General features: G+C 38.2%; 1 protein-coding gene across 1 annotated transcript in view; it reads left to right on the plus strand.

The window, feature by feature from the left end:
- DSG1 (desmoglein 1) overlaps window positions 1-16008 on the plus strand; it is a 39945-nt gene extending 23937 nt beyond the window's left edge. The window contains exons 11-16 of the mRNA XM_086682675.1: window positions 209-348; window positions 3476-3823; window positions 5451-5584; window positions 5915-5987; window positions 9036-9244; window positions 11236-16008. Of these exons, the coding sequence (XP_086538801.1) occupies window positions 209-348; window positions 3476-3823; window positions 5451-5584; window positions 5915-5987; window positions 9036-9244; window positions 11236-12282 (1951 nt within the window). The 3' untranslated portion in view covers window positions 12283-16008. The remainder of the gene's footprint in view (window positions 1-208; window positions 349-3475; window positions 3824-5450; window positions 5585-5914; window positions 5988-9035; window positions 9245-11235) is intronic.
- The last annotated feature ends 2501 nt before the right edge of the window (window positions 16009-18509 follow it).

Genomic DNA, 18509 nt, shown 5'->3' on the forward strand with positions numbered 1-18509 from the left:
AGCTGAGCCACCCAGGCACCCCAAACCTTTTCTATTTCTGAATGTGGTGGCACTTCCCTGATAAAAAATAAAGTCTCTAATAATCGAAAATAATATCCAGGGGTTATAACTACTGACTTGAAATATGTGTTTTATAATCAAAATCTCTGTCTCTCTGTTTCTCTTTTAGATAGCTAACATTAATTTGTACTGTTTTCTTCAAATACAGATATGTAATGGGAAATAATCCTGCTAACCTACTTGATATTGACTCAAGAACAGGCATAATTACTTTGAGAAATGCAGTTACCATGGAACAATATAAAATGCTTGGGGGGAAATACCAAGGAACAATTCTATCTATAGATGGTAAGAAATCAACTTAACTTTTTTTCCCTTCTAGAGGAAATTATATATACACTCGAATATTAAAATTTTAATTGTTATATTTTGAAATAATCCTTTCCCAACAGAAAAATCATACTGGCTATTATAGATTCAAATTTTTAATAATATGAGAAACAGTGTAACTCAGTGGCTAAGCCCATGAGCTCTGGAGTGAGACTGGATTGGTATCTTTCACCATCCCTTAGTAGCAATAAGATTTTAAAGAAGTTACTTAACCCATTTATTCCTCAGTCTTTTCTTCTGTAAAATGGGACACTAACATTATGGATCTAGAGATATTAAAAGAATTATTAACATGTAAAGCACTTAGAAAAGTGCTGACATTCAATAGATATTAGTTCTTATTCATTTCAAATGAAAATTTTAACTTGTATTCTTAAATTACTTTCAAATAATTAGTCCAAAAGAAAAGTTGACATGACTTTACATAATTTTTTTGGAAAGGTGATATACAACTTCATGTGAACAATTTGGAAGTAGCATGCTTATATTACTTTGCCAAACCAACAGAATTAAAATTAGGTTGGCCACAAGAGGAGAGAAGTCCGAGACTAATTCCACTAAGCAATATTTGCTAATTCAGTTCCTCTTCTTGACTTTCTATTTCTCCCCTTTTCTCTCTCTCTTGTCTCTTTTGATTGTCCTAGACAGGGGTTGACAATTTACACTTGCTTTACAGATTAAAAACAAATGAAATAGCATGTCTTTAAAGTCATTCAACAAGGTGGCCCAGTTGGTTAAGCATCTGTCTGCCTCTTGATCTCAGCTCAGGTCATGATCTCATAGTTTGTGAGATTGAGCAATGGCAGCCTGGGGCCTGCTTGGGATTCTCTTTCTCCCCCTTTGTCTGCCCCTCCCCTGCTTGTGAGTTTGTGTACACTCTGTTGCATGCACTCTCTCTTAAAATAAATAAACTTTGAAAAGAAACCATAAGTTTGAAGTGTTTCAACAATTCAGAAATTTACCAAATTATACTGGTTTTTTATCATAATTAGTCAAAATAAATATAGTTTTAAGAAAAGTATTTCTTTATTTATTTATTTTGAGAGAGAGAGAGACAGAGAGAGAGCAGGAGCAGGGGAGGGGCAGAGGGAAAGAGAGAGAAAGAGAATTCCAAGCAGGCTCTGTGCTGTGAGTGCAGAACTCCACATGGGTCTGGAACCCACGAACTTTGATATCATGACCTGAGCCAAGACCAAGAGTTGGATTCTTTTTTTTTTTTTTAACTTTTTTAATGTTTATTTATTTTTGAGAGAGAGAGAGAGAGAGAGAGAGAGAGAGGGAGCGCACAAGCGGGGGAGGGGCAGAGAGAGAGAGGGAGACACAGAATCCGAAGCAAGCTCCAGGCTCTGAGCTGTCAGCACAGAGCCTGTTGCGAGACTAGAACTCTAGGACTGCGAGATCATGACCTGAGCCAAAGTCAGACGCTCAACCGACTGAGCCACCCAGGCACACCCCCCCCCCCCCCCCCCGCCCCAAGGGTCAGATTCTTAACTGACTGAGCCACTCAGGCACACCAAAAATAAATGTGGTTTTAAAAATATACATTACAAATAGAAATGCTGATTTAATCTATAGATAAAACTTGTTTTGATTCAGTGCTGAAATTATCTTAAGCAATTGCTACTTTACTCCTTTTGCAGACAGCCAACATCAAGCTTAATTAGATACATGAAGAAACTGGAACTTCTGCTTATGAAATTATTAGACTTAGGGCAAATAGAGAGCATTCCTTTTGTCTTCAAAAAATGCAAACTTATATGTAGCGTATGCAATGATAATGATAAAAATAACAACAAAAACAACAGCAATAGCAGAATCAGCACAGCTGAGCTGAAAGGGCATGGGCTTTGATATTGGATAGACTGAATTTAAACTTGTCTCTGTGATGTTTCTTCATTTATTCAAAAACTATATATTGAATCCTGATGAAATGCCAGCCATTGTGCCAGGTTCTAGGGTTATATCAATGAACAAAGTCTGACACAGAGCTCACATTTCTATCATAGAGATAAAAACAATGACTTCAAACAAAATCATTCCTATGTGTTTACCCAATTTTAATAATCTTAGGAGAAGTCCTAACTATAAAAGTCTGAATGTACAGAGATGTTAATTATAGCATTATCTATAATAATTAACAGGTAATATGTGTAGGTAAACTATGGTCCACTTGATGTGAAATTATGTAGCCATAAAAAAACTATATAATGAAAAGTTTATTGACGTATGGAAGAATTCTCACAATGCAAATTAAAAAAATATAAAATGGAATGAGCCATATGATCTGTCAATATAACATAAATAAGTAACAAATTTTAGGCATTATAATTAAGGTTAAAAGATAATACAACAGTGCCCAGGTGACTTAGTCGGTTAAGCATCTGACTTCAGCTCAGGTCATGATCTCATGTTCAGGGGTTCAAGTCCCACATGGCGTGTAGAGAATACGTAAATAAAAACTTAAAAAAAAAAAATGAAAGACCGTAAAACAACAAATAAAATCTAGGTCTAAAATATCGAGAAGTGTGTAAAACATTGTCTAAAAATGACTCCACTGTGGCTTATCACACACCACTGGCAAATACATAACATGGCATTTATTGTTTATGCTTCTCAACGTATGGGACAGTTTTTCAGGAGAGCACTAATATTCACCTTGGTCTCGGGTTGTCCTGGGTGGCTCAGTCAGTTAAGTGTCCGACTTTGGCTTAGGTCGTGATCTCACAGCTCATGAATTCCTGCCCCATGTGGGGGTCTGTGCTGACAGCTCAGAGCCTGCAGCCTGCTTCAGATTCTGTGTCTCCCTCTCTCTCTGCCCCTCTCCTACTCGAGCTCTCTCTCTCTCTCTCTTTCTCTCTTTCTCTCTCTCAAAAGTAAGTAAACATTTAAAAAAATTTGTTTTAAATATTCATCTTTGTCTTATTTAAAAACTCAGTCACAAACAAGAGACGATTTGGGAAGTTACTGAATTGATGAGAAGAAAAACATTGAAATAAGTTATTGATTCAAAAAATGGCTTTGTGTTGTTCAACAATTATTACAGTATGTGTATTAGATATTTCTTCCATTTTAAATCTTGTTACAGATACTCTTCAAAGAACTTGTACTGGAACAATTAATATTAACCTTGACGGTTCCGGCTGGAAACAGGATGATAAAAGTAATCAGGGAACCACTACTGAAGACGGTGGAATTGACGGCGGTGGAAGTGCCACTGGAGGTGCCACTGGAGGTGACACCGGAGGTGACACCGGAGGTGACACCAGTACTAACACAGCCGACAAAACTTCCACTGATTACGGCGGTGGTACCAATACAGACAGCAACACCTATGACCAAACAGGTGGTGGTTACCAGAGAAATCCCTTAGATAATGTCCATTTTGGTCCTGCTGGCATTGGACTACTCATCATGGGATTCTTGGTCCTAGGATGTAAGTACTTTTAACAATCTTATTCATAGGCATCCCCCTCCCTCAAATTATGGGGAGGAGATAAGCTTTCTGATCCTTTGATGAAAGGTACTTTCCAAATTCTTATTTTGTGCACGTATCAAGAAATGCCTGTTTGCTGTTGGGTTAATAAGATAAGAAAGTCAAAGTGCAATGGAGGACAAAAAGTTCCTTGCATTCAATCTCAGTGCAATGGGAAAGTGCCATAACAGGCAGGTTCAGACTGCTATTTGAGTGAAGAAGACAATCAGAAAAGATCCGAACAATCAGAAAAGGCTACACGGAAAAAGCAAACTTGCAGAATGTAACATAAAATTTATGAGAAGAGCTAATTCTCTAATTTCACTTTTTTAGCCATAGTAATTATTAACCAACATTTTAAAACTTTAAGTATTTTATAATGCTTCTTTATTTATTTATTGAGAGACAGAGAGACAGAGACAGAGTATGAGCAGGGGAGGGGCAGAGAGACGAGGGAGACACAGAATCCAAAGCAGGCTCCAGGCTCTGAACTGTCCCCATAGAGCCCAACGGGGTTCGAACTCATGAATTGTGAGATCATGACCTAAGCCGAAATCGGACGCTTTACCAACTGAGCCACCCAGGCACCCCTAAAATTAGGTACTTTATAAAAGTAACTTACTCAGGCATTGTTTATCTCTACTGCAAGTAATAGATGACTTTCACTTTGAGCTTGTTTTTTATATTGTTGATTACCTTTGTGTAGTGTAGTTGGTAACAGATTTAAAAATTGTGCATGGGCTTTGGGGTCAAATACCCCTAGATACAAAGCTATCTCTAAACCCAGCAAATTTTCAAGAAAGTGAAATATACAGGATTCTTTCCCTCCTTTCATTCTTTTTCCCCTCTCTTACTATCCCTCCCCTTATTACTATCCTTACTATGTTCCCTCCTCTCTACCTTGCTTATTGTGTCTTTCCATCCTTTGTCATATTTTCGACTTACATAGCCTTTACTTCATCCATCCGTTCATTCCAAATCATTTATCAAGATTATATTATATAAAAAACTCCGTGCTAGAAACTTACTTAAATGAATAAGAAAACCCAAATAATTACCAGAAAGACCTTGTTAGGTAGCATAATATTCTCTATTTGTGTGTGAATAAACTCAAGAAAAAATTCCATGTGGAGGAAGTCTTTAGGGAATAATTACTTGAAGCATGGGTTAAGATTTTACTGCTGAAATAAAAAAAGCACGCATGTGTGAAAGGAAAAAAATAAAGGCGTGGAGGAGGGAACACAAAGACTCAAACACATTGTCTGTCCTCTGCAGCTCTCTTTTTTGTCTCCTTTAATATTTTCCTGAGTAATGACAGCAAAAAGACTCATCTGTTTTAATGGTGTAACAATATCTATAATTTGAATACTAGATAACAAATTAAAAAGTTCATCACAGCCTAGAATACTGAAGCTCGCACTGATTTTGGTATCTGACCATCAATCAGTTTGTTTTCTGAAGCTTTCACAGTAATTTTAAAATCAAGTGCCATTATATTAGAGGTTCAAATTTATTCATAAAAAGCAAGTTGTTTTATTTTAATGTGGCTCTGCGGCTAATTCCAATATTCCTATCCTTTCCCCGTCAGTGGTCCCGTTTTTGTTGATCTGTTGTGACTGCGGCGGCGCCCCTCGTGGGGGCGCTGGCTTTGAGCCTGTCCCCGAATGTTCAGATGGAGCAATTCACTCATGGGCAGTAGAAGGACCACAACCGCCTCCCATAGTAAGTGCTAACTTGTAACAAATGGCCTTTGGCAGTCACCGACCCTCACCCTCATGCACTGGAGCCAAGACGTTGGCCATCACTTGTGGTCTGTGCTGTTCTTTGTTCTGGGACAGCCAATGTGGAAAATGAAGAGAAATCAAAGGTACATCGAAATCAGATGGAAGTAACCAGGAAAGGCTTTCGAAATGAGGTTCAGGTTTTAAATGGATTTCAGAAGTTTCATAAATAGTGTTCTTTTAGAACCTGAGGTAATTTGAGAACAAACCCGAAGTATAATGATAGAAGCAAAAGAGCCATTAAAATGGGGAAATGTTTCTTGTCTTTTAGAGTGGATCCACTGTCTGCGTACCACCGGTACTACCTAGTAATGGAAATCTGATTGAATGCATTGACACCTCAGGTAAGAAGTTTTTTGGGTTTTGTTTTGTTTTGTTAATTTTAACAGCTCAAATGACGTAAGAAGGAATTCTGTTTTGTCTTTGCATACCATATCAGTTCTCAATTATCTTATTAATCTTTAAAATTATTTCTATCATTCACTTTTAAATGACTAATTTGCAAATTCAATGGTAAGGAAAAGCCTATAGTAATTATTATTTTTATATGTTGAATTTTTAAAATCTTCCTCAATGATTAGAGAGCACTTATGAGACGACTCTATTAGGACCTCTACAAATAGGAGAGAAGAACTGAAATGTAGCCACAAGTCAAGTTTGGTCCAGGTCCAAAAAAATACAGTTGACCCCTGAACAACACAGTGTTAGAGATGTCGACCCCTGTGCAGTCAAAAATACAAGTATTAACTTTTGGCTCCCCCAAAACTTAACTACTAATAGTCTGCTGCTGACCAGAAGCCTTACTGCTAGCATAAACAGTTAATTAACACATAGTTTGCATGATATATATATATATATATATATATGGATATATATATGGATATATCCATATATATATATATCCATATATATCTATATGGATATATATAATATATATATAATACTGTATCCATATATATATGGATATATATATGGATATATATATATGGATATATATATATCCATATATATGGATATGGATATATATATGGATATATATATATATGGATATATATATATGGATATATATAATATATATATAATACTGTATTCTTACAATAAAGTGAGCTAGAGAAATAGTTTTTAAGAAATCATAAGAAAGAAATAATACATTTACATTACTGAACTTATTCATTAAAAAAATCTGCATTCAAGCCCATGAAGGGTCAACTGTACTAATTAGAATTAACATACAACCCAATTTTTTTAAGTTTATTTATTTTGAGAGTGAGAAAGAGAGCACAAGTGGGGGAGGGGCAGAGAGAGAGAGGGAGAGAGAGAATCCCAAGCAGGTTCCATGCTGTCAGTGCAGAGCTCAACGCTGGGCTCTATGTGAGGCTCAATCCCACGAACCATGAAATCATGACCTCAATCAAGAGCCGAAATCAAGGGTCAGGCACCTAACCAACTGAGCCACCCAAACTCCCCAACGTATGACCCAATTAAAATAGATCTGTGCTCATTTCTGGAGGCTAAAATCTACCTTCACAATTCATGAATGATTCAAAACTACTCTGACTTAGCCACTATCATGACAAAGAAAAAAACTGCATCCATTCTCAGCATGAGCATAAAGGTTGACCTAAAAAGACTTGTCTGGTTTCTTAAATTGAAAGTAAGTGGATGAAACACCATCAGAATCTTTCCACATTCTCAGCTGAGGCTGTGTACAGGTGATGGGAGTTTTTCCTTGCACACCGTTAACCAAAATTATAACTATGACACGCCTTAAAACAGGGGTGTAGTCCAGTTCACAGGCAGAAATGAGGGAACAATTAGAATTTTACAGCAAAGGGATAGCTACCATGCTAGTAAAAATAAAGGTTTTTTTTTTTTTTAATTTTTCATAACTTTGAAAACACTTGTACCATCTTGCCTTTTCTCAAAGTAAACAAAGTTAGTGATTCTCTTATTTTTCTCTCCGTCTTTTTCAAATTTGTTATCGTTACTTTCCTACTTAGAACTCTCTTTCTTTTCAAATGTGTATTTATTTTTGAGAGAGAGAGAGAAACAGAGTGTGAACTGGGGAGGGGCAGAGAGGAGAGGGAGACACGGAATCCAAAGCAGGCTTCAGGCTCCAAGCTATCAGGACAGAGCTGGACATGGGGCTCGAACCCATGAACCATGAGATCATGACCTGAGCCGAAGTTGGACGCTTAACTGACTGAACCACCCAGGCGCCCCCCTACTTTGAACTCTTTAAAATGGGAGAGGCACAGGAATGCTCACAGCTTGTAGAAATGTACCTTATCCAAAGTACTAGACACACTAGCCTTTAAACCTATCTCTCCTCCCAATGTCTCCATTTTTGTTAATGACACCAACATCCCCTCACCTCAAAAGCAGAAGCTGGTTGACTCTTCTATCTTTTTATTCTTTTTTTTTAAGTTTATTTATTTATTTGGGGGGCAGGGTACACATGCAGGCCAGGGAGGGGCAGAGAGAAAGGAAGAGAGAGGATCCCAAGCAGGGTCCCCACTGCCAGTGCAGAGCCTGACATGGAGCTTGAAACCATGAACCACGAGATCATGACTGGAGCTGAAATCAAGAATCAGAAGCTCAGTCGACTGAGCCACCCAGGCATCCCTCTATCTCCCTATCCTTGACACCCACTCTGTTCTCAAGACTTGTCAAATCATCAGTCTATCAGGATTTACTTACACATTTATCCCTTCATTACATCTATAAACCTTTACACAAATCTAGAACAAAGCACAATGAGAGGCACCAGAGTCATAAAAGTATAAAAAACACACTGTCCCTAAAATCAAGATCTTTAAAATATTAAAGCCATGAGGCATTTATCCCATAGTCAACACTTTCCCTCTCCATGGCTCTTCCATAGTCTGACCCATGATTTTATCTAACCTACCTTGAATATTGTAACAAGCTTCTATCCGCCCATCACATCCAAGTGAAAACCAAGGTTCTCCAAGTAAACCTTTCCTCACCACAGCCATGGCCTCTCCTCTGAAGCCAGTGGTTCTTGGGCGTTCTTCTGGACACCCTGTGCTTCTAACATGTTGGAGTATTCTTATACTATTTAACTTTTAGAATTTCGGTGTTTCCCCCCCAGACTTCCTCAATTTGAAATCAAACTCTCTAAAGCATATGTTTTTATAACCTCTATGCACCGCCTCCAGCATGACACAATTACCACAAATAGTTAACATCAATTAACAAATTAACAAACTGATTAATAATATTATTTTGAACTCAATATCATATTTACAGCTCCTTATGTTTTGTCTTTATTTGATTTAAATGAAGAAACCATACATTATAGAAAGTTATTAATTTTTAGTCTACAAGACACTAGAGAAAGTAAACTTGATTTTATCAACAACCTTTAGGGGTTTACACAAATGAGTATGGCGGCAGAGAAATGCAAGATCTAGGAGGAGGAGAAAGAACAACAGGCTTTGAACTAACAGAAGGAGTTAAAACACCAGGAGTACCTGAGATATGTCAAGAATATTCTGGAACATTAAGAAGAAATTCTATGAGAGAATGTAGAGAAGGAGGTCTGAATATGAACTTCATGGAAAGTTACTTCTGTCAGGTAAGGTCTTTAGCCCCATGCCTTCCTTTCCATCCTGTGTCCCCGGCTCTACTCCAGGCTGCCACTAGTCCCCAGCAGGGCTCTAGCAGTTTCCCAGCCTCTAGTCTATGCCTGACAAACATACTGCTGCTGGATAAAATTTCCGTAATTCTGAACTGATCACTTTACTGCTCTCCTTAAAAACAGCCAGTGGCTCCCAGCTCTATTTGTCCAAGGCATGAAGTCCAAACTCCTTACCATGACAATTAAGATTATTCATAAATTGACCCCTTCCCTCATCTCCAATTACTCCTTACCGCCAATCCCACATACCACATGTCTTTGCCTCATTCACACTGGTCTATTCCCCTCCATGCCTTCGCCTATGCTGTGCCCCTCCTGGGATGATTTTATCCATTATCTCATACTCATCTTTTAAGACTCAACTCAAATAACACTGCCTCTCTGAAGCATTTACTGTTAACCCTCATGTCTAAAACAAAATTGATGTTTCTTTATCTATATTTCTGTAGTGCTCTGTGTATACGCCTTATAGAATATATCATTTATATTGGTAAAATATGTTTATATGTCTACCATGGTTTTTAGTGCCCTGTCCATATGTTCTCTACATCATGTTACCAGTACCTAACTCAGTTCCAGGCATATAGTAAACGTTCAGTAAGTGTGAGTTCAAGAGCCACAGACACTTCCAAAACATTCTAAGAACAAGCAGGAATTAATTTTGCCATCCCCAGGTAGAGACTGTCTGTAACTACTTAAACTTTCAGGGATTTTCTATCTCTGAAACTGTCTTATCTCTGATAGATTTACATCCTTCTACATCCTGGCCTAAAATATTTTCTTTAACTCTCCTATTGGCTTAGAGGGTGGCTGATATCTTGAAAGAAAACACTGATAAAGCCTTTCAAATAGCAGTAGATAATAATAAGAGAACTGTTGTTGAAACCCACAGGAATACTTCCTATCCATGTCCCTACAAATGAATGTTATTTTCATGAAAAGTATATTTCTGCCTCAAAACTTGTGCATCTTACCACTCCTCCCGCCCAGGACACACTGTGTGCTTTATTTACCCCCACTGCTTTATTCTAACCTCTGATCAAATATCATTTTCTGAGATGCTGCCCGTGGCTATTCTGTCACTCTGTCCCTTGGCCCTGCACTCACCACCTCCTGATAAATACCTTATATGTTGTCTGTCTCATCCTAGTACAAGGTAAGTCTAATGAGAGAGAGACTTCAAGTGTTTTTGTTCACTGCTGTATTGCCAAGTTCCTAATAGAGGGTCTGGCAAATGGTAAGGACTAAAAAATATTTTTGAATGAAACGGCACAACGATTTGGTTTGCTAAGAAAAGTATTTCTGATACTTAACCTGAAAGTTTGCAATCCAATATTACAAATGATAAAAAATGAAATAAAGGTGCACATGTCTGTGGGCTTTCACTTTGAATTGAAGGAGATCTGATTTCTAAAAACCTTCAGTTTTAAATCCCCAAATGGCATGGAGCCAGAGTCAAATGTTCCTGTTGTTTTGCTAAAAAAGCCACATTCAAATAAATCTTCACTGAACCTCCAAATTCACTCCACTAAGGAAGGAAAGCACAGTCCTGGATGAACCTGAAACAACTATGAACTACCTTCTTTTCTACAAACCAAGGGAAAAGATTGGTGTATTTCAAGTTCAGGACTTTTAAGTACCTTCTAACTTGGTTACAAAAGAATTTATGCGATATTTTACTTGTGCTTTTGTATCTAAAGTGCACCTACGATGATTTTAAAAGTCGAAATGTATTATCAGAGTAACAGCTAAAATAATTTCTAACCAAATCTTTCAAGCAATTATATAATGATTTTTAAAACATCTTGGAATTTTGTTTTATATATTCTTCTTTGGGTAGTGCCCTGGAAGAAAAAAAGGGATAAAGATTTCTATTATTGCTAAATATGTATCCATAATTTCATTTTCTCTTCTCTCTGCAAATCCAGAAAGCATATGCTTATGCGGATGAAGACGAAGGACGCCCATCCAATGACTGCTTGCTCATATATGATATTGAAGGTGTAGGTTCCCCTGCTGGCTCTGTGGGCTGCTGTAGCTTCATCGGAGAAGACGTGGACGACAGCTTTTTGGACACACTGGGGCCTAAATTTAAGAAGCTGGCAGATATCAGCCTGGGAAAAGAAGCTGAACCATATCCAGACCCTGATCCGTCTTGGCCACCTGAGAGCACCGAACCGATCTGCCCTCAGCAGGGAACAGAGCCCGTCATTGGTGGACACCCACCCATCTCCCCACATTTCGGCACTACAACTGTCATCTCTGAGAGCACCTACCCCTCAGGACCTGGTGTACAGCATCCTATGCCTATTCCTGATCCTCTGGGCTATGGTAATGTCACTGTGACAGAATCTTACACCACCTCTGGCACTCTGAAGCCCTCTGTCCATGTTCATGATAACCGACATGCAGCAAACGTAGTGGTGACCGAGAGGGTGGTTGGCCCAATCTCTGGCACTGATCTGCATGGAATGTTAGAGATGCCTGACTTGAGAGATGGGTCAAATGTTATAGTGACAGAAAGGGTAATAGCACCAAGTTCAAGTCTACCCACCTCTTTGACCATGCCTGATCCTAGAGAGTCATCAAATGTGGTAGTGACAGAAAGAGTCATCCGACCGGTTTCTGGCATGATGGGCAATCTAAGTATACACCCTGAGTTATCAAATGCCCAAAATGTGATTGTGACAGAGAGGGTTGTTTCCGGCTCTGGCATAAGCGGAATTAGTGGCCCCGCTGGGATAAGTGGAGGCAGTGGCCTGGTTGGCAGTGCAGCTGGAGTAAGTGGCAGTGGCATTGGGCAGAGCAGCCTGGGAGGAGGTGGGGGCCTGGGTAGCAGCATGGGGGGGACAGCCACCATTGGCCACATGAGGAGCTCCTCTGACCATCACTTTAGCCAGACCCTTGGATCTGCCTCCCCTAGTACAGCCCGAAGTCGAATCACAAAATACAGTACAGTACAATATACGAAGTAGCCAGGATCCCAGCACACTTGTTCTCAGTAATGGTGATTCAGATCCAGTTCCCACCACCAAAAAACTAACGATGTGATTTGTGATGCACAACTAGGTGCTAAGAAACCGTGGAGCAAAGTGAGAAACCACAATGGGGAAAATAGATGGAAACAGTGCTGTTGGGCAAGAGCTCTCCTGAGCATTTGTAAACTTTTTTCTTACATTAATAATAATGGGATCGCGACAGTGAACTAAAACTTGAGACAGCATCTTCTTTGTGCCTGTATGGCCTGTAGGGTCTTCTTTGCTTCTGTGTGGCCTGTCATGTATCTCCAGCACATGGAATAAATTAAGCTGAGTCACGCAAAGCACTGGCCTTAAGACGGCAATTGGCACAATTCTCCTTGCCCTGTTTTGACTTGCCATGTAGCTCAGGCAATATTGAAAAAGGACTAAACATGCAATATGTGCTCATGTATGTAGGAAGAATTTGAAATACGTGCCAGGCACCCTGTCAATTTCACAGATAATAGAAATAAAAATCCAACCATACATTCAGACCATGATTAACCGTTAAAGAAAAAAGTCTGACTACACAACCAAATTCACAAGCCACCAAGCTTAATAACTGCACTAGATAAAATAAACCTCATATTAGGAAACGTTTCCTGGGAGGAAATTTCCATAAGAGAAACCTTACTTCCATAAGGCAACCGGGTAAGATTCTATTGGGGAAAACTGGCAATGTCTAAACCTGAATCTTGAGATGGGGCTTCAGCTGAAATTCCCATGGAGACAAGTTTTCTGACTCTAGTTTGTGTTTAGTGGAAGGTGCAAGATTCACAAATATTGCATGCTGGTGAGGTTGCAGGATATCGCACTCCTTCTTATAACTGTGGCTGACCTAATAACGGAAAACTTGCCGAGTGTACTTCTCTGACCAAAGCAAGTAACACCTGACATGGTTGTCATCCTTAGTGGTAAATTGCCTTCCAAGGAAGCAGATGGAAACCACATTGTATTTTCAGATGTGTGTTTTATAAGTGTTACTCATCCACATCAGCTCTTTATTATACATCTCCTAAGTTAAAATAATTTACTTAAGCTGAGCTGTGGAAAAAAAAAAAGCCTGCAGTATGGTTAAGCTTTGGGGGAAATTTTTTTAAGGGGATCCAAAAGAAGTTTTTAGAACATGTAAAATGTTTAATGGGAAAAGTTAGAATTGTTGCGTAAAAGTAACACCACTAATAGTTTTAATTTACTTTTTTAAATAACCCTCTGCTGCTATTTTGAAGGGGTCAATTAAAAACTTTTAACAGAGTTGATGATATTGTGTTAATACAAATGAAATTGTTCTCAACCACCCCATTTCATTCGTCTATCTCACTCCCTAACTAAATGTTCTCACTAGAGTAAATGTTATGTCCCTGATTTGATTTGTCAATAAGCTCTTGGTTGATATATGCTCCAGTTTATAGGTAGTTCCCAAATTATGCAGTATGATATATTTTTCTAGCTTCAAAATTTAATAATGTATTATTTATGGTATGTCATTTCTACGTGTTTGCTATATAGTATTACCTGGTTTAAAAATCTCTAAATAGAATCAAAGCATTCTTAGACAGGGGTAAATTTACTGTAGCAAGTTAGAGGAATTTTTTTCTCTTTTCTAAATTCAGTGTTAATGTGAGCTCACTAAAGTGAAACTTATGACAACATTTTTTAAGGATCATTCCCACCGATGACCCAAATTTCTCAGGGTATTACAAGATCAAAGAACAGTCACTCAACTTCCAACACTTGTCAAAGGAGGCGAGGGAGTGAACTATTTTATTAGAGCTATTTTTCTCAGTGTTATAGCAGATGGTGTCAATACTTTCAAAGCCAAAAGATACATCCTATTCCATATGTAGAGTATGTGAAATGTTGATAATGTGTAGCATGCCCAAATACAGAGGTGTAAATAAAGTCATTCACAGGGACTCTTCTTTTATTTCTTTCTCCCATTTGGGGGGTCTTCCATTAATGATGGAATCTTTCCAGAAATAAAGTCAAAAGGCATTTATTGAGATAAGCTGGGTCCAGGAGTTTGAAGGAAAATAATTACTAGTTAGTTATTAGTTAATTAATAAAAAAAGAATCAATAAAAAAGAATTTGATTTGACATATCATCAGAAGTGTTTTTAAAGATTCCTGATATCTTCCAACAAAGTTTTTTAGGTTGTCTAACGAATGCTAGATTGACCATCTTTAATAACTGTTGTTATTAAGATCCATTAGTTACATAAAGCCATGGGAGATATAAAAAATGACAGTATTAGTTGTCGATCTTTCTAGGAAGCCACTTTCAAATAAATTTTTTCCAGGATAACACACTGATGTTCTAACTCTTCATTCTTAAGTCTTAAAATTATCTTTTTAAAGATACCATTCTAACAATCATTTAAAGGCACGTCATTTTTTCAATAAAGAACCTTGGGGGAGAAATTAGTTCTACTCTGTACATGCTTTACTCTAACTCATGGACCATAGGTCATTCTACAGATCTAAGATATGGAAGTTATTTTATAAGTGAATCGTTATAATTCAAATCTATATTGCAAGCTGAATACCAGATCAACATGCTCTCAACAAAAGAGAAAAGGAAGAAGCAGCAATTTAGAGATTATGTGTATATAATTTGAAAACAGTGTGTTTAATGTTTATAAAATATCTGACTTTCTAAAGAGGTGGTACTTAGGGTCAAAAATTATTGGATCATAAATACTTTATAATTTAATATCAACCGAAACACCATCTTTAGCTAATTTTGACACTGAATCCCAGTTATATCTGCTATATATTATTAGCTTCTATGTATATTACCTGATGTAATTGTATACACACGAAAAATTTACGGAAAAATTATCTATTTGGGGAGACTTTTAGGCCTTCATCTGGACATCTATTCTACATTTGCATATAGTTTTTAGCCTTATAATCTCCACTCAATGTAGTTCCTTGACAGAATTTTAACTATATAGCTCCAAAACGTACATATTCACACTCCAACTGGATGTTTTTAGTTAAATACCCAATTACTTTCTGAATTTATACCAACCTCTGAATGTCAACCAGGGTATAACACATATGATACCCTTTGACTTGGGTAAAGGTTTTATAATCATTGGCTAAAATAGTCATGGCTGTATAAGAAAGACACTTGAAACCCAAAACAAACTTTTAGAAGTATTAGCCACGTTTTCCCATGCCCATTTAATAAATTGCAACCTTTTGTAAGATTTCTGGTATTTTTAAGACTTACTTCACTTTGCACTGCAGTACACAGTCCACAGAGATTACTGGCCCCCATTAAATAGAATCCGCCTTCCAGTTCTAGATTGTTCAATTTATGTTAGGACAAACGCATGAATGTATCAACCTATTATCCATCAAAGAATTTTAAAACAAGGAATATTCTACTGTTTGTCTATATTCCTTCCATTTGATTATATTTGAATTACTAAACACTTTATCATCAAGCTGTACCTAGTCTAACTTATTTTTCTTTTGCTATTTTACAAGTATTTTTAAACTCTAATATTCATCTTTGGTGATGTTTAAAACAAGGTGCTTTCAGGTTTCAATATAAAAGTTCTTGGTTTATTTTGGTGCTAGTTCCTTGCTTGGTCCTCCGTTGGCTATTACAAGTCGGTTTGTAATTTCCAAAGACATATTTACAGCAATAAAATGATTGGTATGCCTCCATGATCTTTTCTGAATTGTATAGGTGGGGAGGTTGAGACTGTAAGGAATAATTAGAGGTTATCAAGTCTAATGACTATTTTCAGCCCATATGAGGGAAAAAATATTTTATTTTCACACTTTAAAACTTATTTTCCTTTTCCATTTTCTAGCTCTTTTTTTTCTTCTGTGTTTACTAAGGAGCCTCCTCTCCAGAGTGCTTTTCAGCAGATCAGAGCACAGGCTTGAGCCGCCTCGCACAAATACATTAAGTGATAAATAGTTGGCCTTTTAAACTTCCTTCTGATACTTTTGGCATCTTCATACTTTTCTTTCTCTCTTTCATACTCTAATTTTTATTTTTGCTTACACTAGCATTATATTTCTTTTAAAATGGATTTTCTTCTTCTTTGCCTTTAAAATCATGCCCTTCCATCTTTATTGGGAGTACTTTTTGCCCCCACCTAATGCCACTTTCAGAACACTATCACCTTCATCTTACATGAAACCTTACCCTTTTCAGACTCGTATGATCTGCTTGTATTCCTCTCCCTCTCTTCCGCTTGTGTTATTCACGGAACGCCCAACAGTATCCTCGCTTTTACTGAAGACTCATATTCTGGCCCACAGTCTGCTGTAAACTTTCCAACTCCTGTGAGGATTCACAGTGACTTAAGCGACCACCTGGATGACACCCAACACCTGAAATTCTCAGTCCTTAGACCCCCTTTTTCTCCGTCCCACTTTAGCCACATGCAGCCTTGTCATAACCGAGCAGGGCACTTCTGTGGATGCCTGTTCCAGCCTTCACAGCCTCTGACCACTTCCTCCTGACTCTTCCAGCTTATGTGCTGAAGTATTCTGATTGTGCAACTCCTCCAATTCAATCAAAGCTGCCATGTTTTGACTCCTCCTACTTTCCCCTATCTGCCACCCCATGTTCCTCGTTGTCTAATCAAGCTTCATGAGTTCAACCACACTGCCTCTTGGGGCATGCCTTCAAACTCCTTGCCCTGCTCTCCCCTTTCATATCCCAAATCTTTCACCCTCCATCTCTGTCCTCACACAAACAGCTAAACAAGTGATTCAAGTAAACTGACTTTTTTTTTCATTTTTTTTTTTTCATTTTTTTTTTCAACGTTTATTTATTTTTGGGACAGAGAGAGACAGAGCATGAACGGCGGAGGGGCAGAGAGAGAGGGAGACACAGAATCGGAAACAGGCTCCAGGCTCCGAGACATCAGCCCAGAGCCCGACGCGGGGCTCGAACTCACGGACCGCGAGATCGTGACCTGGCTGAAGTCGGATGTTTAACCGACTGCGCCACCCAGGCGCCCCTTTTTTTCATTTTTAATACTCAATCTCAATTGTCAGATTAATATCAAATGCTTCTCTACAATCCTACCTGCTTCTCTGATAGACTTCCCATCTCATTATACTAGATTACTACTCCATACCTTCTCTGTCCTCAAAACTTCCACACCTCTTCTCTCCTCCTCATTCTTAGTTGATGACCTAATCCTATTGTTCACCAGGCCTACACATCCACCTGTACTTGGACTCTTTCCCCCCTGCCTTATTACAATGGAGTTAGTGTCCTATTTATATAAAAAGACAATCCCCCACTTGTGCTCAAGGACTTTGTTCCTTCCCTAATAGTGCCTTTTTTGAAATCATCTCTCTCTCTCTCTCTCTCTCTCTCTCTCTCTCTCTCTGTTTTGATCATTTTCATTAGCACCCTTCCCTGACTTATTTTTTGTTTGTTTTCACTAAACTTCTTAAGAGTCATGTACACATGCCTTCTTTTCTTTCACATGTCTTATCAAACTTCAACCCCATCCCATCAATCCACCAGAATGGCTCTTGTCAAGTTTGTCCAAGACCTATAGGTTGCCAAACACATGGCCCAATTTTCTGTCCTCGTCTTTTTTAACCTCTGGGAAGAATCTGAAAAAACTATTCTCTCTTCCTTGAAACACTTTTCTTTCTTGGCTTTTATACCATCCTTTAAGGATGTAGCTTACATTTCATTGGCCTCTCTCTCTTATTCTGTTTTGTTTCTTCCCCATCTACCCAACTATTAAATGGTGATGTTCTCCCTAAAGTTTGGCCCCATGACCTCTGCTCTTAACACTCTACAATGTCACTATGAGACCCCATCAAGCCCCCTTTTAAATTTTTTAAAAATATTTATTTATTTTTCAGAGAGAGAGAGAGAGACAGAGTATGAGCAGGAGAAGGGCAGAAAGAGACGGAGACACAGAATCTGAAGCAGGCTCCAGGCTCTGAGCTATCAGCACAGAGCCCAAAGTGGGGCTGGAACTCATGAACCGTGAGATCATGACCTGAGCCAAAGTCAGACATTTAACTGACTGAGCCACCCAGGCACCCCGAGGCCCCTTTTAAAGTGTTCAAAATTAAACATACTTTTACTCTCCCAATATCCCCCATTCCAATAAATATGACCCCACTGATCCATTTCTCAAGACAGAAACTAAGTACTCCTCCTTGATTTCATCCCTTCC

Source organism: Puma concolor, chromosome D3 (assembly GCF_028749965.1).
Source record: "Puma concolor isolate L17-30 chromosome D3, mPumCon1.1.hap2, whole genome shotgun sequence".
Lineage (NCBI taxonomy): Eukaryota > Metazoa > Chordata > Mammalia > Carnivora > Felidae > Puma > Puma concolor.